Below are 22,805 nucleotides of genomic sequence, written 5' to 3' on the forward strand. Positions count from 1 at the left end.
AGGACTTTTTCATTTTTCACTGTATAGTTAGCATTTTAAGCTGCTACATTGTATTTTGTTAGCTCATTTTTTATTGTTTAACTTTAACATAATTTTAAGCTATAAAAAATAAACAATACTAGACAAAGAATTAAATCATATAACAGTCACATATTATGACATCATATCTCATACTGAAGAGTGAGCCTTCATAGACAAGATTACTCATGTCTGTGCAGGTCAAAACATGTAGCTAAAAACACAGCTGTGTTTGTATTAAGCACTGGATTTAGGAATTAATTTTGTTCAGTCTTATTGCTGTCTTAAGTTTGTTAACAGTGCAGTGTCATAATGCCTTGAAATTTTGTAAATGATGTGGATGCTTTTTGTTATGTAAAATCAAATAGAAAAAACATTACATCTTTAATTAAAAAAATATATCATTTGTACTTTCAGTGTAAAATTAGTGATCATGATAAGACATGGGTTCATACAGTATGCACTAATTGTTCTGTATATTTAAGAGGATGGCTGAAAGGTACACACGGAAGGCTTTGCCATTTGGTGTACCTATGATTTGGTGTGAACCAAAGGATCATGTAACCAATTGTAACTTTTGTAACAATTGTAAGGATCATGTTACCAATTGTAACAAGTGTGTCTCGAATTTCCAAAAAACCTAAACATACTGTAAAATATCCTTCATTACAATCCGCAATCAGGCCTGTACCTCACAGTAAAAGTATCCCAATTCCTGAGCCACCTGTAGATGTATGTTTTGAAAGCAGCAATGAAGAATGAGGCAGTACTGAAAAAGACAACAATGATTTTGATTTTGAATTATCTTCCAATAAGCCACATCTTATATCACAAGATGAATTAAATTACTTGGTTAGGGATTTAAATTTATCAAAAATCAAACTTAACTCTTAGGATCAAGACTGCAAGATTGGAATTTACTTTTAAAAAAAAAATTCAAAAATTTCGGGCTTTAGAAGAAACAAAAAGAACTTTTTCAGTACTTTATTGATGAAAATAATTTGGTTTATTGCACAAATATTGATGAAATTATGATGTTGCACTTAGGAGAAGTTCATAAACCTGAGGACTGGTGCCTTTTTATAAATTCGTCCAAGGGTAGTTTAAAAATGGTTCTTCTACACAACGGTAATAAGTATCCTTCGATACCAATCGCTTATGGTATTAATTTGAAAGAGACATACGATGTGATGAAAGACATTCTTGAAAAAATAAATTATAAAAAACATAGCTGGAACATATGTGGTGATCTGAAAGTTATAACTATTTTGTTAGGCATACAGTTAGGCTATACTAAGTACATGTGTTTTTTTTTGCGAATGGGACAGCTGAGGTAGGAATAAACCAAAGAGTGGAAGAAACGAGACAACTTAACTCCAAGTGGGAAAAATATTATTCATGAGTCCTTAGTTGAACCCAAAAAAGTATTTTTATCCCCTCTCCATATGAAGTTTTGTAAAATTTTTGTAAAAATAATGAAGGATATTTTTTCCCGGACAACCTCAGAGACGTAAGTAACAAACATGGTGAATGTTTCCACCAAGACATTTCAGTGAAGGAAAGCTGCTACAAAGGGAAATGGAATACTAACATGCTAGCCGATTACTGTTATACATTAATTCGGGATGTGCCTGAGGCTATTTATAAAAGAAAAGAGTAGGTGAAATCATTCTAACACAGGTATGGCTATGCAAAATTATAAATTTTACAGATTTTAACTATATTTTCCCTTAATTTTTTTTGAAGCGTAATTTGTTTAAAACTAAGGGCGATAGAAAAATTGTATTTACAGATCTGTAATATATGCAAAAGAGCAATTCAAGAAATGGTATCACAGTTAGAGAAACATTAAACAAATTTTTTGTCTATCAGTGTAATTATTCATTCTTCTCTAGCAACAACAGGCTTACACCTAATTATAGCAACCTTTTTTAGGTAGATTTCATAAGAAGACTACCAACTGTAATGGGTACCATGATTCGACTTCTGTAAAATTTTGACATATCTTCGTGTTTCACATCCCCCAGACCCCAAAACCATCATCAGTTCAAAAGTTTATATATATACCATTTAAAGTTAAAGGGCATATTATACCGTATAATCAGATAACCAAATTACATATTATATTTTATGTCAATTTATAAGAAACTTTTAACTTACCTTTAAAGAAGCCTCCACTCACATGAACTGAGAGCCGAGGAGCAGCCATTCTCCTCAGTTCAGAGATAGCCTGCTGGTCCCAGCAGCCATCCACCCCCACCACCTCCTCGCTTTTACCTTCATTTCTTAAAAAAAAATTATTGTTATTAATTAATAATAAAAACAATACATGTAAGAAAACATTTTAAAATAAAGACCACAGTTAGCAGAGTATTGCAATACAGCTATTCAGTAGGTCATGAACTGAATTTAATATACATGATATTAACACTGGGTCTTAAGTTTACACTTAGACCCACTGAATATTAAATATTTATTATTTAATTTACATATATTTATATTTAATATTAAACCATTTAATAACCCTCTGTACTTGTAACCTGTATGTGTACCTAAATTTACATTCAGATAAACATGAAGATGAAATGACCATTTAGGGTCTGGCTCGTGTATTTAAAAAATTATAACATAAAAGCAGAGTCCATCTTGTCTTAAATAAATGACTTATAATAAATTTTGATTAAAAATAAATATCTCAAAAAAATAAATGTTTTCCAAGAAAGCACATAATACCATACGGCAAAAGTGAACATTCAAAGTGATCCATCTGTTAAAGAATTACAAGGAAGTAGATAGACAAACACAGTGAAATGCATACATACATAACTCTGGTAAGCTACCGAAGGGAGAAAAAATGTTTTTCAAATTGCTTCAATTTTTACAAGAAAATAATTTTGGGTAGTATTCCAAAAAGTATCCTTGACCTGTGCATGCATTATAATTGGAGGATATGTGATTCATTGTTTTAGTTTAATACCACACACAAATTATGTTATCTACAGGAAGGATGATGGATGATTATATATTTAATATTTCATTGCAAAAATGTTAAATGAACAATATTAACAAATAAATGAGCTGACTTAAAAAAAGTTTTTATACTAAATACAAAAGAACTCGTACTCTCTAATTTTTTATGAAGTTATGCATTATGGTACACATGTAAATGATAAAATAGTTTCCAAATGCCATAAGAGAAATGTAACAGCAGATGGAAGAAGCGCAAGTACATCTTATAACCAGCATTAGCACGCTCAAGGATTTTACAAAATTGTGAATATATTACAACAAACTTCATTATTATTAACATTACAAAAAAAAAAAAAAAAACAGAATGAATAAGTTTGCATATTTACCTCATTAAATATAGAATGTTGTAATGTTAAAAAAATAGTTTTAGCAAATTTTACCAAGAATATAAAGTGAAACACTTGATTTTTTTTACAGATTACACATATTCAACCATATAAATTTAGAAAGATTTTTCAAATATTAAAAAATGTACAATTAAGACCAACCTCAGTGACTCAGCAGTGACTGTTCGTACATCCTTCACATAATAGCATTTATGCTTCTTCTGATACCGTTCCTTGGGGAAAAAAAAAAATATTAATAAATTACTTGAACCATCATAAATTATATAATATTTTTAAAGAAAAAAAGATAAAATTTCAAAAAATCATAAGATTTATAATATAGCCAATAATTTCTGTTCAATCACTTAAACATTTTTTACCAGTAACAATTTTTGGTGTCAATGAAAAATTCTAGGAAATAGCAACAAAGCAGCTGCATTTTCTACACTGGTAAATTTTGACTGTTGAATTCAAATACCAGCAAAATACTAAGTCAATAATTAAAATTACATCAGCATGGCTTTCAATCCAGAGAGAGCATAATTACTGTTAAGAAAGTTTTCTCAAATGCTGAAGACATGTGTAATCTTCAGCCATACAATATAGGTCTAGAAATGCTTTATTTATTCGTGCTATAAATTTTGTACAATAAATTTCGCTCTATTTTTTCTAAAGGTCAAACAATGTGCTATACTAAGACTCTATGGACACAAAATATTAAACAAAATTGGTGATTTTATATACCGGGTGATTCAAAAAGGATTTCAAAACTTTAGAAGCATCTTAGCACCAAAACTTCATTGAGACAGGTTGTTCTGTTAAAAATTCAAAATCACCAGGAAAGTGGAAGAAAATTGCAGCAATTCATGATAGATCTAAGGTCAATGTTTTTTGTGCCCTAAGTAAAGGCTGTACAGTCCATTCTTCCTTCAGGAGGCAACCGTAAATGGTATAGTTTATCTGGACATGCTTCAAAATTCTCCAATTCCTCAGTTAGATAATGATGACCAAGATGGACACTATTACTATCAGTAAGACGGGGGATCACTACTGCCTAGTAGTCTGAAAATTTTTAATTGTTTGATTCCGACGTTTGTGGATTGGTCATGAAGATCCAGTTGCATCGCCACCTCGCTCTCCAGATTTGACCCCACTAGAGTTTTAGAGGTTTGATTAAAGATAGAGTTTACCTTTGCCTGACCTTGTTGAGTTAAGACTTCAAATTAACGCTGGAGCTGCAAAGGTAACATCTGCCTTGCTGGCTATAGACTGGAATAAAATCAACTTCAGGTGCGGTGTATGTCGCATTACAAATACAATATTGAACCAAAGTAAATGTTGGGTGATAAACTTGATGTGTTTTTCTATGAAATGAGACCTCAACAAAATATGTAAGTTATCTCAATAAATTTTTATATGCTTTTAAAGTTTTGAAGACCTTTTTGAATCACCCAGTACAATTTAACATTAAAAAAAAAGAAAGGAAAACACTGGCTCCAAAAGTATATCTCTAGTAGTTCACAAACCAATTGTTGTAATTAATACCCCAAAAAATTGAAATTTTGAAGTAAATCTACAGGAAAAAATTTATAGCTGCTTTAATTCTAAGAAAATCGATGTAATTTAAGTTGTTAAAAGTGAATAAATTTTTTTTTAAATCCATTTTTATTGAAAACCCAACAACAAAAGATTTTTCTGCTTAATTATTTTTTATTTGTCTTGTAGTACATTACAGCCACTACCTATATAACGTTAGTGATCTATGCTTCAGTTCAAAACATGCCATAAGTTAACTTTGTAAATCTTCTTATAATAATGCTGAACTAAACTCATTTCAATTAGTTTAAATTCAGTATAAAATAAAAGTGAGAAGAATACAGACTTATTTACGATTCTTATATAAAAGTTATTGTTCATGTACAGTACCATTTTTTGTATTCTTAAAATTACTGTTAAGGATTTGGAACAAGTGTGTAAATTATAAGAATGTTGCACACGTGTATGCACACAAGTATACATCATATATAGGTGCTTAACAGAGAATGTAACACTTACAATGAAGGTGTATACAATCAGAAAAAGGTTAAATTATTGTAGTCTGACATAAGGCAGTACTGTATCAGAGGTTGACTGCATTTAACAGTTGAAATGACCTGTCATTTCAACTGTTAAATGCTCAACTATAAAATTATATAGACATAAACGTCCTTTCAATTTGGTGGTACTCCACAAAGTGGAGTAGAAAACTCAACTGTTGAGTAGAACAGTTGAGACCACCAAATTGACAGGACGTTTACGTCGACATAATTTTATAACATATGACAACCAGCTGTTATGTTTTAAGTAAATATCACGATTTTTATAATTTACATGTGAATTTTTAATTACTATTACAAATAGGATGAATATGGGAGTTCCTGAGGATGAAATTTATTTCCGAAAGTGTCTGAATGCTTTGAATTCAATGTTGGTGTGGTTTTTTGTACATTAATTTTAATTATATACTTATACCAACAGGCCATGCTTACAAAATTATTATAAATTCTAATACACTTTAAAAAATAAACATTTACATTAAAAGTAGATTTCAACAAAAGTAAAATTCGTCTACAGTGAAATTAAGGGTATGTGATCTAAATATTTCTACGATTTGATTATTTTGTGGTGAAAGAAAACAAATACACATTAAAATTTGGTTTGGATTGATTAAGAAACAACATAAAACACAAAATGATCCAGTATTGCAATCATAATATACAAAAGTATAAAATGATAGCCTACTATTCAGTGAAATATGTGTTCAATATGACATTATCATATCTGGCAACTACTTCTACATGAAGTGTATACGCCAACGCGTAAAGTTGTTTTATTCCAATAAATTCAAGGTTATAATCGAGTCTTATAGTTTACAGGCTTGGTAAATTTATTTTGCATTTTTGTAAGGCTTATCATACGTATATTTTTAAAATAGGTTGTTTGGGTTTGCTTTCGATATTATTTCTCTCAGGCTCCAGCTTGACTGACTGTTGCATCATCATATTGGTGTCAGCTTATTTCTATCTCGCATTATTTATTGCTGTTTAGTCTTAATATATATATTAGTCTTAAGTGTTTTTTATTCTCACCAATTTCAATATTGTCATAGTTCCTAGAAGTCTATTTCTCTTTGTCTGCCCTGATGTCATTTCTTCAACTTGTGCGTATTCAGACATTTATTTTATCAGCCTTACGTAATTCTTTAATGGTCTGCTTGCTTGTAAATTATTTTTGTTATATCTTCGTTCCCGAATTCCACACGTTCTATCTAATCGTTCTCATACTAACACTTAGACACTACTCTTGTTGTCAACACACACACACTCTTCTGTCCACTGCTTTGTTCGCCTCCCCTACTTCTCACCACGCCAGCTTTGTTCATTCCAGTTCAGTTTTTTTCATGTTGTTTGGATGTACAGGCGGGGACCAGCTTGCGGTTCTCTCTCGTATAATGTTTAAGTATTTTCATCGCATTCATACTCTCATAAACGATGTGGTATATCTCTGTCTAAATATTCTCTTGATCTACTCGTCAGTGTTTTCGTGATTTCACTGTTTTCTATGTTCGTCCAGCCTCGTTTCTTTGTTAAGTTAATCTTCAAATTCTGTAAATTACGTCTCTCCTAAAAGTGTTTCAATCGCTACAAACTGCCAACTCTATTGACGCCGAATCTTCTCCAGCTGCTGATTACATTTTCATCGATGCAAAATCTCTTCAAACTCATTACTACAAATCTGAGACGCCACGTCTTGTTTCAACTTCTAATCACAAATTGTTACCTCTGTTACAGACTACACCAAGGATAAACTGTATGTATATGTGCACTTTAATTTCACGAGTTCATTTTTTACCAATATTCGTGTGTTATTAAGGGATGTTCAAATCCTTCATTATTATTTATAGTAAACCGTTACGCTATTACAAAAATTTGTGAAACATTCAGTTAATCGTACATTACGCATTTCAATTTCAAGTTTGGTTTAAAAAATCATTTATTCATTTAAGTGCAGTCACGACAGGTGGCTTAGATAAAGTTATTTTATTGTGTCATGTGTAACATACGGTGCTTACTTATTACAATTTGTTTCTATTGTAATTAACTCTCATTTAATCTTGTAACTTGTTAATCGCAGAGATTAATTCTTATTTATTCATGCACTGAATTCATATTACTTCTCTTAAATTAATCTGAAGAAAATAATTCCTGATGTGGAGTTACGTTTTTGGACTTTGTAATTTTATATTTTCAAGAAAGCTTATTTACCAAAATGAACTCTATTTATATATTTACTTATTTCAATTTGATTATTGTAATTAACTCTTTTTGTACTAGAATATTATTGTGGCCTTTTTTTCTATACTAAACTAGAATTACATGTTTTAATTATTTAATGTTAAGTTTGATGATGTTCATAATTCAGAAAAGGCCAGTGCCAATAATAAGATTTACTGCAATTTATTTTTCTAAGTTAATGACATCTGTTCATTGCTAATTTTCATTATTACAGAATATGTCAGTAATGCAACAGTTTTCCAGTTATACTTTTTTATTGATGATATGTTTTATCTAATTGAAAATAAGGTGTTTTATGTTCTCTTGTTTTCAGGTTTTGTTAAATTGTATATTTTCAAAATGTGTATTTTAAAACTGTATATTCATGCATTTTCTCATTTCATATCATTATTCATATGTTGATTCAGCTGATATTTCTTATATAGAATTAAATTATGTTTATTTCATAATTTCTTTTAATTTTTTAAGGTTATGATTTATCATAAGTTCATTTGTTTTCTTTCTAATTAAAGTCCAATTTCTTTTGGCAAATACGAGCTGTGTGTTCTTTTATTTTTGTTAACTTTACCCAACATGAAGTGTGAAGTTGCTGATCATTTGATGGCACATATCCTGTTATCTTAACAGCCTTACTGATAATTACTTTCTGTTCCATTACTGTTGTTGGCTTTTTTGGAAAAACTTTTCTTTAAATAATCAACAAAGAAAATCACTATAGTTTAAATCTGGACAATTTGGGGGCCAGTTAGGTCATATGCAAAATGATCAAGACATTGGAGAGATGACTTCTTCATTAAAGATTTCATGCATAAAGTTCAAAACACTTTGCCATGTACTGTCTGGCTCAATCCTGCATAAACCATGTTTGGTAATAGCAAAGTTTGCAATGGCAAACATATGTCAGGAAGTTGAGGCTTTCAAAAATTGTGCAATATGCTTAAATAACATTCATCACTATCAACAGTCTGTTCATATAACATGACCACAATCCGTCCATGATTTCAGATACCACCAACCCATATTTTGGTACATGATGCACCTTATGAAGCACATGTGGATTCTGTAACAACCAGAAACAAATATTTCATTTATTAACCGTACTGTCCATGGGAAAAGAAAATGTTCATCTTCAAAAAAAATAACACCGTTCAACATAAATTCCTAATTCAGCAAATGCAATTCTTTGATATTTGTTTTAAACTGTAAGTTTAGGCAACATTGTTATTTTGAATGGAAACAAATTCAAATAACTTTTAAAAATTTGTTACATATGTTCTGCTGCACTATTACTAGTTCTGCTGCACCTTTTCTGGTTGATTTACCAGGGCTCCTTTGCAATGTTGCTCTGGCAGTGCCTATATTCTCTAGAGGATGCATCGATTTAAGCTGGATACATTTCCTGTCCAACAATGAGTCATTTCTGTTAGATGATGTTTTGTGAAGTTTATGTATTATTTTAAATGATCTTGAATTGTCACATTTGAAAATGCACAGGAAGCTGCCTTTGTATGACAACACATCTTGCTTCAAAAAGGCAAAAATGTTGCTTTTATGTTATGTTTCATTGTCAGTCTTCTTGTTTAACCTGGGAACTATGCAAAAACAGCACTATACTACCATGCTCAGGTAGAGTAAAAACTAATTTCCAAGACCTGTTACAACTGATACTAAAACAAATATTGGATCATATCCATGCACTGTTCTGTATATAAACATGAATTATAAACTTATGAATGTATACTCCAAGCATATATATAAATATACTTACAACAACCAATACTTTCTGTGCGATATCCAAAGGACAACTACGGTGTGTAGCATATAGCATCCACTGCGGCCACCAATGGAAAACCAGGCGGAGAGCACCAAGAGTGAATATAATGAAAAACCATGTGATAAACGTGCGAATCTTGTGTTTGCAATATCCAAACACTTCCTAGAAAATAAAAAAGATGTTTACAGTAGTAAACATAATATATTGAGTATAGTTTACTTTACATGTTAAAACCATATTTGAACTGAATTCTAATTCAATATGAATACATAAATCTATAATAATTATTACAGATCAACAGTATAAATAATCAAAAACACAGTAATATTAACAAATAAATTTCTTGATATTGTATACACAACTAAGAGCTCTGTGATGACATATCCTACACTTACTTTTTCATAATAGCACAATCATCTTGGCAAAAGCAAGCATTACTAAGGGCATAGTAGTTTACAGTGATTTTGAAAAAAATTATTATTATCTACATAAACAATAGAAATGATAAATGAAACATTGATGGAGATATGTATGTGGATGTGCCACAAAATTAAAAAAAATAAGAAATGTAAAATATTTATGGTAGTGATAAGTGAACAGTAGTTTTCCTGTTCATACTTGTGTATTAAAATGAAAAGTAAATAAAAATAAATAAGAAAGTAAAATGTTCCTTACACCAATTTAAACATATTGTTAGTTATTCCAATTATGTGAGCAAATAATAGTAGTTAACAGTTGACATTGGTTTTCAAAAACATTATTCATTATCTACATAAAAAATAGAAATGATAAATGAAACATCCTGTGCATATGTCTGTCCATTCCTTGATGGAGATACGTATGTGGATATACCAAGCAGTAAAAAAAATAAGATAAATGTAAAATATTTACGGTAGTGATAAGTGAATAGTAATTTTCCTGTTCATATAATAAAATGAAAAGTAAATAAAAATAAATAAGAAAGTAAAACCTTATATCAATTTAAACACACTGTAAGTTAATATTCCAATTATGTGAGCAAATAATTAGCTGTTAATTATTCTTTTCTGTATGCCTCCAGATAAAACAAACTGGATACCTACTTTTTTATAATATTCTAATAGTCTATCCTTTCCAATACAATAGGAATTTGTGCAATTACAAAGTCTCATCACAGATGAACTGCTAATGCAATGTTTTCAGAAAATCTTGTTAGAAGGATTTTAATAAGAATTTCTAGTGTAATATAGAAAAGATATCAAAAATATCCTTTATTTTGCATTTACTGCTACTAATAATTACTTTTGGAGTAACATTACATGATGATGTTTTAATGAACAATCATCAACTAAATCATGTATAGAATCTGACTAATTCATATTTACCAAATAACTATTTGATTTTTATTACATTACCATATAATTCCATATGAGGGAAAATAATTCTCCATGGTATGAAAAATATCAATACAATTATGAACCGTTTCTATTACAACAAAAAAATTCAATAAAAATAACAGTCATTGACAGCATTTTAAATATAAAACATTTCTCAGATATGATAAAATTACAAAGTTATTTTTACAATCAATCGATTCAAACAAGCCAATCAATAAAATCTAATTCTATAAGAAACTCAATCTGATTTTAGAAGAAATCAATCTCAGATTAAAAACAACTTTTATAAAAAAATCTTGAAAAACTCTGAGAAATTTTTAGGCGAATATTTATATATAACTCTAAATTTATCTGGAAGCCTACTATAAAAACTTATATAAAAAAACTTATGTTTTCATGAGCTGATTAGAAAAATAAAACAACCAATGTTTGTATAGCGTTCCATAATCATATCTTAGCAAAATCATAGTTTCCACATAATTATGCAATTTTTTACATAATATTTCAGCTATAGTTTACATAGCTACTACATTACAACTATAGTTTTTTTCATAAATTTATCAATATAAACTAACAGAACAAGGATGTAAAGAAGTGAGAAGCTATTTTACATTTCTGACTGAGGAAAAGACTGAAGACACAGTAATTCTATTTCATCTTAGAAATCATTAAACTTCAATGTAAAATCCCAATAATGATAATTTAAACATGAATTCTTATAAGTACTGGGTTTACAAAAAAAGTTTGTAGATATAATATGGATGAGATATACAGTGTTGATTTACAGTCAGACTCAAGAGAAAAAAGGGAAATTTTAGTTGCATGCTCAGCCATAGACTGATTCTCTATCTTTCCATTTGACAGTGCTATTAGCAAAGATGGTGAGGCCTGAACAAAAAGCACTCATGTTTTTAATTTACGTAGATTACTGGAATGGTTGGCATGGACTCAATGAGAAGAGCTTGCTTGCAATGGCCTCCAAAGGTCACCCAATCTGATCCCATTGATTTTTTCTTTTGGGTTTAATAAAGGATCTTGTCTATATGCCTCTAGTACCAACTGATCTACAAAATTTGAGACACAGGATTCAAGCAGCTGTTGCTTCCATTACTCCAAACATACTGGTTAAAGTATGGGATGAACTCTCCTACTGGATGGATATGTGAAATGTGATGAAAGATGGTCATATTGAAGACTTGTAGGGAAAACAGTAAGAGTTACTTTTTCATTGTATTTATGATTCATTACTTAAGTCAAAGAAAAGAGATACTAAATGGCTTTAAAAGCCTGATATTCTTTTTTTGTACATTCTGTAATTTGTCATATTTTCAACTCCACTTTTAAAAATAAGAATTATCGCACAATATATAAGATAGGTTCTCACTGCACCAAATATATTAATTGCATTTTAATTTTGGTTCTTTTCTGGAATCCAACAGCTACTTTTTTCAGTTTTTTTAAAGTACACTTATGTAACAATTTTCATATTTTAAGACTTTTAAAAATTTTACCATTTGCGAAGAAGTTATAAATATAATCTAACCAAACTTAACCTACACTTGCTAGTCAAGGTTAGAGAGCAAACAAGGGTAGGTTAAATTTGGTTATATTATATTTATAATTATAAATAACAATGCTTATATTGGACCTCTGTGAGGTACATTTGGAAGACCCATCATTGTGTTCATATTTATTTCTTCTGAATACTTGTGATTTGTATGTTATTATATCGGTGAATAGAATGGCCCTGTGCACTTTTGCTTCAATTGTTAAAGATGTTAATAATCCTAAAAAGCAGTGAAATTTTTGCAAGAAAGAAAAATATTGTGCACTGTAAGATGTAAAAAGAAGCATGAAATGAAATTAAATTATGGCGCTAACAGTATTTGTTGGTTGTGTAATACACGATCATGTAGGCCACCATATACATATAAGAAAAGTTTGTATTTAAGTTTTAAGTAGTACTTTGTATTGTCTAAATATAATTTTTCTAAATATAAGTTTTATAATATATTTTTAATTAAACATTCAAAAACAAGTTATTTTACAAGTATGAAGTTAAAAAAAATTTTTAACGATTGGCTGTCAGATTCCAAAAAAAGTACTTTAATTTTTAGCAGAATTTAAAAAAAGTTGGAGGTTCTCAATTCAATCCATTAAATGCAAGCATCTTCAAATCTTTCTCCTCAATTAATAGACACGATTTCAATTTTTTTTGTACAGGAAACAAAAAAAGTGAGGTTCCATAGTAAGTTTTTCAGCCGACTTAGGTGTAAAAAGTTTTTAAACAAAGAATTATACTTCCTATAAAAATGATCTGAAGTTTTTTTTGTTATCGTCACTGCTTAATTTTGGACAGTTATATTGCAGATTGTTGTAATGATAACACAGTCTGATATCTTTCTTATATTTGAAGTATTGTAGTACAAAATTCAGGAAAATTTGTTGTAAAACTAAACATATTATAGTTATCTATTTTTCTGTATTCCACACAGTCTTAGCTCACATTTATTAGCAGTATCTATCTATACCTTGCTTCTCTACATTTATTTTATCTTTCTAGATTCAGGTTTCTAATTACTATACTTCTTCCAAACTAATTTTTTTCTTACACAATTTTTTATTTATAAACAAACCTATCATTTATTCAAATAAAAATAAAATTTTAAAAGTAAAACTGACTTAAAAAACATGCTAAAAATACTTTTCCATTTATTAAAAATACCAAGTAATGATTTGAACACAAAGTAATAATTTAAAATTTTAATTTCAAAAAAAAAAGATAACGTAAATTTTTTTTAATTTAATAAATAAATTAATATTACACGAGTTGAACTTTTTTTTAAAAAAAATAATGATAATTTTGTTTTATAAGCATACACATACTTTAATAGCTTCCTTTATCCAAACTCAACCAATTGCTTTAACAACAGCAGCAAGCAGAACCATTAATTAAACCCCATTTACCATAATTGCACTGCTAGTATAGATATTTAAATCCGGTTTTAAAATTATATTGTGTGTGTATGTATATGTATATATATATATATATATATATATATATATATGTCTCAATAAAAACAGATTTAAGTATACCCCCTAATGTACTACCAACAAATGTTTACTTACAATGTGTAAATGTGAGAAATCTGGATCAGTAATAACACAATGGCGTACCATATCTAATATGAAAATTTAATCAGTACAGTAATCAAAATAATATAGCAAATTAATTCACTGATAAATAACACAATAAAAATAAACTATACACCACAATAAAATCAGATAACTATGTAAATGACAAACACACAGATTTAAATGACATCATAATCTAAAGTCAACTTACTTCACAGATACCAACAACAGCACTGCAAAGCTAGAGATCATAACATTCATACTAGTTATAAAAATGACTCATATTTCCCCTTCTACATAAAGGAAAATGCTGATAACACATTACAGTAAAATCTTGAATGAACAATTATTTATTAATAATAAAAGTTTTAAACATAAGTTATTTATTGAACATTTAAAAGCAAACAGTATATTTTATTCATTCAACAACCATCATTCAGTTACATGGTATTAAAATATATGCTACAAATAACAAATTAATCACACACAAACATATAGGCCTATTCTTCACCAATATTAATAAATCACTGAACAATAATACAAATACAACATTCAAGAATTATCAGGAAATAAATAAAATCTGATGTAGACAACACATGACTTCCTTGTGCGTCCATTAAATTACATTTACACATTTTTTTAAATGAAAAGCACATAACATTTTATTTCATTAAAAACTTCTGAAATTTTTTTTATTATTCACCATAAAAATATTTTTACACTAAGGGGTTAATAATTATTAATAAATCAATACATTTAAATTTTTAAAAAAGTTAAAAAAAGGAGATGAAGTTTGATTTGAACCGATGTGCCTTCGCCTAAGATCCAAATATTTCATTAATTAAAACTTTATTTGGCTATAACTCTGGAACCAATGAAAATAAGTACCACTTATATATATATGATATAATGTTGAAAAGCTCTCAATACGGGCTTATTACTGCAGTAAAGAAAAAGTCTTGGGCTTTTTTGGACACTTTTGGTTCAATCAATTGCAATCAAAAAAGGGAGGTAAACACTAGCTGTTACAACAGTCCTAAAACCAAAATTTCAACATCCTACGGCTAATTGTGTTTTAATTATGCAAGATGCATACAGACGTCACGATGAAACTAGTCAAAATGGATATTTCCATTGAAATCTGGAAACCGAAATCTTTCGCCATCACAATACTTCCTTTACTTCGTACAAGTAAGTAAAAATGTTTAAGCATTCCACATAATAAGCAAAAAATAGAAAAATTTATTACAAAACTATTACCTGCCCGATTTCATTTATTAAACAAATTCATATAATTAGCAGGGGGTAGTATAAAGTCATTACCACAATTTTGGTTAAATTTGACAATTATAAATTTGTTGTAACAAATTCCATTAGAGTTTATATTACATATTGACTTATTAGCGATTCAACATCTTTTCTTCAATTACATATTTGTTTTGAAAGTTATTTTCATCTTATATTTCACTACCACTCGTTTTGTCTTTATTCTAAGTATTCAACATTTTTTCAAGTTTTTAACTTTTCAATGTAATGAAAATTCGGTTTCTTTATTGAATGCATGTTTTAACGGAATATTTTTCGTTAAAGGATACAAATTGAAAAAATCAAATAAATGCATTTTGCATTACTTTTATCTCATATTCTGATCTTTTTTTTGGAATAGATGTATTGATTATTTATTTACCTAGTCTTCCTTTGTTAATTACCATATTTTTTATATATAAAAATATTAAAAATACAATTTAGCCTAGTTTCTTTGACGTTCTGAATGTGTTATGATAAAAAAAATGTGATCTCTAATACATATCACATTTACAGAAATAATACAATTCATATGATTATTCGTTGTTTAATAATGAAATTAGGCCAGTAAGTTTTGTAAAAAGATTTTTATTTGTTTTGCTATTGTATGGAACGCTTAAACATTTTTACATATATATCTTTTATATTTTATATATATATTTTTATATATTATCTATTGTCTAAATATTTAACACATATTTTTTTTAAATTCTAAATTAATAATAGACGTGTAGTCTCTCACTTTTTTATAACCTGCGGGACCATCGTTCGGTATTGCTTCAGAAGGTGAGATGAATGACAAGTAGCGTGTGAAAATGTCATGTCTAACCTGGACTGGAACCCGGAACCTCCGAATGGAAGGCCGTGACGCTACCACGGCCGGTGTTTTTTTTTCTGTTTAGCAAACCGGAATTACCGTTCTTGCATTATTTCAGAGAATGATATATGTGCGATTTTAAATGAAGTGTAGTCTTGTACAGGTTCAGTTCGACCATTCCTGAGATGTGCGGTTAATTGAAACCCAAACACCAAAGAACACCAGAATCCACGATCTACTAAGTATTAAAATAAAAGTAACTGCCTTTACTAGGAATTGAACGCTGCAACTCTCGACTTCCAAATCAGCTAATTTGGGAAGACGCGTTCAGCACTAGACCAACCCGATGGGTAGGCCGGTGTTATCTGCGAGACTCTTCTTACCACCGTACGGTTTACAATTTCATTGTAATTTTTTTTGGATATCATTTGGTTTTTTGTTAGATTATGCTTTTATTATTTTTTTATGAATTACTGATTATCTTACGGATTTATTATTAAAATTTATTGCCTTTCTTGAACAAATACACATTTTTTTAATTTCTCGGCCAATTTTGTTTTTTGATAGTCATATCATTCACTTCATACAATATTTTTTTTTTTTAATAAAACTAGTATAATGACCTTCACGAATCGAAGATCCGTGTTGTAATATTGCTCTTATTACTTTGTAGGGGGTAAACCTAGATTTTTATCGAATCCGTGGATACACTTTTTATATTATTTATTCAATTAATTTTTTTTATTTCTCCATCAATTAGTTCAAAAAGTTCTAATTGTAGAATAATTTTTTTTGTACGCTACCCAGTACAATTAAGTATTGCTACCTTTTTTCCTGTTTAGCCTCCGGAAATCACAGACAGGTATTACTTCATAGTATGAATGAGGATGGATACGTATGAGGAAAAGTTCACCGATATCCACGATGTAATATTCACATCCGTAAAAAAGTAACTGCCTTTACTAGGATCTGAACGTTGGAACTCTCGACTTCAAAATCAGCTGATTTGCGAAGACGCGTTCACCACTAGACCAACCCGGTAAGTACTGCTACCTGGCGGCGCGATTCGTACCACAACTTTGCAACTTTCATACTGTTCGTGTTTCTTGTTTATTAGCAATTAGCAGCTATACTCCCTTGAAAACTAATACTTTTATTTTTTTTTTTGAAGTGATGGGAATTAAAAAAAATTGCTTCACCTTCAGTACTTTCATTCACATAAGAGCATTTACTATTAAAACAAGCTGTAGTATATTTTATTTTATATTTTATTATTTCAAGTACATTATCATTCAAGTTTTTGTACGCTACCTAATTACTACCAGTACTGCTACCAAGCGGCGCGATTAGTAAAGCCACCTCTTTGAGAAAAAGTGACATATTCGAGTCCCGAAGTTAATCAAATTGAAGAAAAAAAAATTGTCTAACAAAATTCGAGGTATTTTTTAAAAGTATTCTTTATTACATATCTAACTGAACTGAAATATAATGTTTTCATTCTTATTTTTTAATTTTGTTTTTCAATTTCCATTTCACTTTTAGGTTAGGTCATGTTTAGAACTGTAAACATAGTTCGTTGACTTTGCCGTGCCGTCCAGTTTTTCTGCGGACTCTTACCGGCGAAGTTCGAACGAACTAAAATGTGTATATATATATATATATATCTGTGCCAACCACCAATGCCACTTTTTTCAGAAATGGGTTAATATATATCAACAGACCACCAGAAATGTATATTTTCATAATGTAAAAACAACCAATGTCTTATTTCTAACCATTATGGAGGTACAGCAAATAAAACTACCAACGTCATCAGCTTTTCCTTCTTTGTTTCTGTGCAGAAATACCAATGTTGACTTCAGTTGATAACTTTAATTTATATTTTTTATAAGAACAACCAATGATGTTGTTTTAGCAAACAACATATGTTGTTTTAGCACTCAATTTTTAAGTGGTTTTTTGCTGAAATTGACATCAGTTATTTTTACACTGTAGTAGACACATTTTTATTTAAAGAAAGATTAACAATTATTAATTGTTTAATAATAAAACACTACATTAATTTTGTAATAATATCTTTTTTCAACCTTTATTATATTTCCAACTGTACAAAATTAGAACAATGAGAAAATGTAATGAATTTTTTAATAATAAAATAAAAATTAGTTATTGTTTTAGAGATTTAAAAAAAGGTGGGAAACACCAGAATATTAACAGCTGTTAACTTTTGGAGGGAAACAAGAGTTGATTATTTTCTTGTTGATTTATTGTGGAGTGTGCTATTAAAGTTGTGATTAAAATTGCTTAGTAAGAAGTTTAAGATAATTTCATCAATATCTGAGTTAATTAAAAAATGCCTCGACAATAGAGAAGCAGAAGAAAAGCAAAAACAAGATATGTAACAAAAATAAAGAATTTTATTTTCAAAATCAGGATCTGGAATAATTACTTGCTGAATAATTTTGCATTCTTATTAAAAAAGCATAACATAATTTTATTATAATTTTTCATGCTGTTAGGAAATTTATCAAAATTACTACTTGAGTAGGCTGTAAAATAGAAAAAAAACAGTAATATGATAATATTTTTTTAACACCTACATGTGATAATAGAGTAAAATATTCTGGTTTTTCTATTTTATGAAATACTATCAGCTACAAACTGAACATTAGTGTCAACTCAAAAAACTAGAATATTTTAATGGAAACAAAGATGAAGTAGGCCTACATTTTTCAGTTCATATGTGGCTATTTTTTTAATTAATGTGAATATTTATTTTCAAAAAATATTTTATACATATCAAATAGACTAAAACTTGAGCTGTGATTGCTTAATTCTACTACTATTTCTTTATTTTCAGATTTAGATGCTGTAAGTAAAAAAAATCAATCATGTTGGAGAGAACCAGATCACTGAAATTGGTCAGTGTATCATGAATTCAGAAAACTTACTACAAGTAGGTATGGAGGTGTCATCATTAGATACCTTGTAATGGAATTCAGAATGCATCTTCTCAGAAGTTTGCAGAAACATAGCTAGCATTAGGTAAGCCATCTACTGAAATTCTAAATGAAATTATCTATTTCCAGAATGATCAAGTAGAAATGCAAAACTCAACATTAAGCAAATTTTTAAATGAAATTTGAAACTTCTTATGTCTTCCTAGAATAAACAGAAATTCCAAATGAGATTTCAGTTAATGATCATTCTTGCACGATGATCTTTTTTATCAGATTTTAGTTCTGATTATGTTCCATTTGAAATCAGTAGTAGTAGCAAGTGAGAAACTATATGCAAGAAAGAGTCTTTGAAAAAGAAAAAATGCAGTAATATTAAAAAAATTATTTCATCTCAAGAAAACACAAGCATAATAAATTTAACCACTACATCAGAAAATAGAATGCATTTGTATAACGGAAAAACTAGAAAAAAGAAAAGAAATCTGTCCCTTGGGCTATAAGTATTCGTAAATCTGCCATAGAACAAGGGAAGAAATCCTCATCAACATCTGGCTACAAAGTCCCCAACAAAGGATTAAAACCAAGTTGAAGCTGTCAAATGAAATGTTCATTAAAAATTGATGAAATCTACTGTAAAATTCATTTTGTTCATAGTAGTCTTTCTAGGGAAGGTTAAAACCAGTTTTTAGCTTCCATGAAAGAAGAATATGGAAAGCAGGTCCAGATAATTAGAGATAAAGTGAAAAATACAGAAAGCAGAAGACAGTTCATTTGTAAACACATTTTACAACAATCAGAAGGCACAATAATATAAGTATGCCAGTTTCCATGGTGCGAGTGGTAGCGTCTTGGCCTTTCATCCAGAGGTCCTGGGTTCAAATCCAGGTCAGGCATGGCATTTCACACATGCTACAAATCATTTGTCTCATACTCTTAAACAATAACTAATAGTGGTCCTGGAGATTAAACACACAAATAATACAAGTGTGTCAAACTATTTATTTAAATACATTTGATTTGATTACAGAAGTATGTTCACTGATAGAAAAGAACAACCAATTCAGTTTTTCCACCTTTCATTATTCAATCCAAAATTTAAAAAAATGACTACTTCTATATTTGTTAAAATAATATTTTCGTACACTACAAACTTTCCATTTCATATTCTTAAGCATAACATTGTGGTGAATTAATCGCACAATAACTGGCTAAGAGTTACATAACTTTCTCCTTTTTGCCGAAAAATGCTCTGACTACCAAGGGTTCACCCTCAATATACTATTACTAAGTAAAAAAATAAATAATAAAATGCCTAGTTAAAGAAGCTAAGTATGCAAGTAAAGAACTGTGCAAAAAACATTGTTCTACTGAGTAAAAATTTGAGATAAGGGGCCCACGGTGACAGAATCTCCTCATCCCCTTGATCGATTGTAACCAAAATTAAATGCCATAAATAAACATATTCAGATGGCACTATACAAAATTTCATAAAAATCAGTTCATCCAATCTGATATCAAGCAAAACAATAACTTACAAAAATGAACAAAAGTCAGGCTTGCTAGCCCCCATCCCTGAATGAAACTGCCCGAACATGAAACCACAGTAATATAAGTAATCTAATGGAATCCTCTAATAAGTAAAAGAATGTGACTGAGTCCAGAAACAACAATAAAAGAAAAATACTTTTTTGCCTTATCAGGTTTGAAAAAGACCAAATATTATCAGAAAGTCTCTACTACATAAAAAAATATTAATTATGTGAAAAATTAATGTACCCCTGGGTAGAATTTTGGGAACGGAACCCAAAAGTCCATATTTCCTTGCCCTTGTGATCAATTGCGACCAAACTTACTTAAATGGCATAATGGCCCATGTACAGAAAGAGATCATCATGCCAAACTTCATTCAAATCGGCCCACCCAGTCTGTTGAATCAAACAAAAAAAAAAACGCCAATATATATACATAAATCCCTTCAGAACTTTTAGATGATAATTTTTTTGTTTGAGAGGGATTATTAAATGGTGAAGATTTCAAAAACACCAGCATGCAAAATTTGATGATTAGTACAGTTTCCTTTACATAATATCTTATATAGCTATAAAGTTCAACCACATCGCCAGAAAAGTAATAAAAAAATAAGCATTAAGAAATGAAGTTGAAACAAATGATACTCGTATAAGCAGGATTAGAAAATAATTTATTATTAATTATTTAACGTTAGATTCAAAAGACTTACTATTTCTTTATTTCACCAAATTACAATGATTGATAAAATGCAACATTTAATATGCGAAAAATATTTAAACTAATAAAGTGCAGTAAACCAATAAAATTTTATCTATATATTTACAATGATATAATAGATTCCAATCAACCATCAGCCGAAGGCATGTCGACTATTGATCAAATTATTGGTTCTGTAATTGCATTTATTCATTCAGTAAATAAAATGAACAATAGAACGCCACAAAAAAAGCTGACAAGACAGTTGTATTGACTGTACAACTGTGGGTTGTTTCTGATGCATGGCTTATACATACAACTTAATTAAAAATATTTGCCATATCATTTAAATATAATATTTTTTTGTTTATTTAATTCAATGAATATAAGTACGATCGGCAGGCTGGTGTAGCCGCGAGGCTTAACGCACCAGGTACCGAGTCAACCGGGCGATCGATTTCGAGACCTAGCTAGACCGAGTTACTCTTTTGCACTTTAAATATTATTCATTTATTTAATTCTACCATTCACCATTGACGTCACAACACAGCAGTAGTTTAGTGCCATCAATCGGGTTGGTCTAGTGGTAATCTTCCCAAATCAGCTGATTTTGGAAGTCGAGAGTTCCAGCGTTCAAGTCCTAGTAAAGGCAATTACTTTTATACGGATTTGAATACTAGATCGTGGATACAGGTGTTCTTTGGTGGTTGGGTTTCAATTAACCACACATCTCAGGAATGGTCGAACAGAAACTGTACAAGACTACACTTCATTTACACACATACATATCATCCTCTGACGTAATACCTGAACGGTAATTCCCGGAGGCTAAACAGGAAAAGGAAAGTAGTTTAGTGCATTTTTTGGGGTGGGGATGCGATTTTGCAAAAAAAATGCAAGTATTGTTATATTTTAATTATTAACAATTGTGCCTAAGAAAAATATGATCTTAATTAGCCGAAATCTCGAGATACTGAGGATGAACTTGCTCTACATCACTCCCATATCCCATTTTACAATAATATACCATTTTTGAAGTAGGCAGAAAAGATTTCTTGATGAAAACTTCGAAAAAAAGTGTTATTCCTCAAATTTATTTTTTTGTGTGTGAAATATACAAATAGTATATTAATCTATTTACAGATGGATATTTACTATTATATTAAATAATATAAAAATCTATATAACTAATTTAACACAAAAAAATTATAACCCATTCAACTAACCAAATACTAAAGAATATATTTTTGTCCGATCCACCAGTACGTGACCTTTTAAGTTGAATATTTAATGACATATCAATGCCCCCTATATAAAAGTAATCTGACAAAATCTGATCAAGATTGGTTCACTAGTTCTGGAGATATAAGGTGATTTACAGCCCAACACCGAACACGCACGCGCAATATACATTAATAAACATTCGGAAAATTACAATCAGATTTTTTTTGGGTTCCTTAGGTGCCAAAACATCAATATCCAGTAAAAAAAGAATATGTCCAAA

At 29.5% G+C, this 22,805-nt stretch overlaps 1 protein-coding gene across 3 annotated transcripts in view; it reads right to left on the reverse strand.

Annotated features, from left to right (window-relative positions):
• The window catches only part of anne (polyamine-transporting ATPase anne boleyn), a 229,047-nt gene that overhangs the window by 84,389 nt on the left and 121,853 nt on the right, over positions 1–22,805 (reverse strand). For 2 of the 3 annotated variants that reach the window (XM_075356201.1, XM_075356192.1), the window contains exons 3-5: positions 9,477–9,644; positions 3,537–3,607; positions 2,179–2,303 (exon numbers count right to left, since the gene is read on the reverse strand). In XM_075356201.1, coding sequence (XP_075212316.1) covers positions 2,179–2,303; positions 3,537–3,607; positions 9,477–9,644 — 364 coding nt within the window. Of the gene's footprint in view, positions 1–2,178; positions 2,304–3,536; positions 3,608–9,476; positions 9,645–13,987; positions 14,195–22,805 lie in introns of those variants that run through there. The other variant, XM_075356211.1, reaches the window with a different exon arrangement.

Source organism: Lycorma delicatula, chromosome 1 (genome assembly GCF_047948215.1).
Source record: "Lycorma delicatula isolate Av1 chromosome 1, ASM4794821v1, whole genome shotgun sequence".
Classification (NCBI taxonomy): Eukaryota; Metazoa; Arthropoda; class Insecta; order Hemiptera; family Fulgoridae; genus Lycorma; species Lycorma delicatula.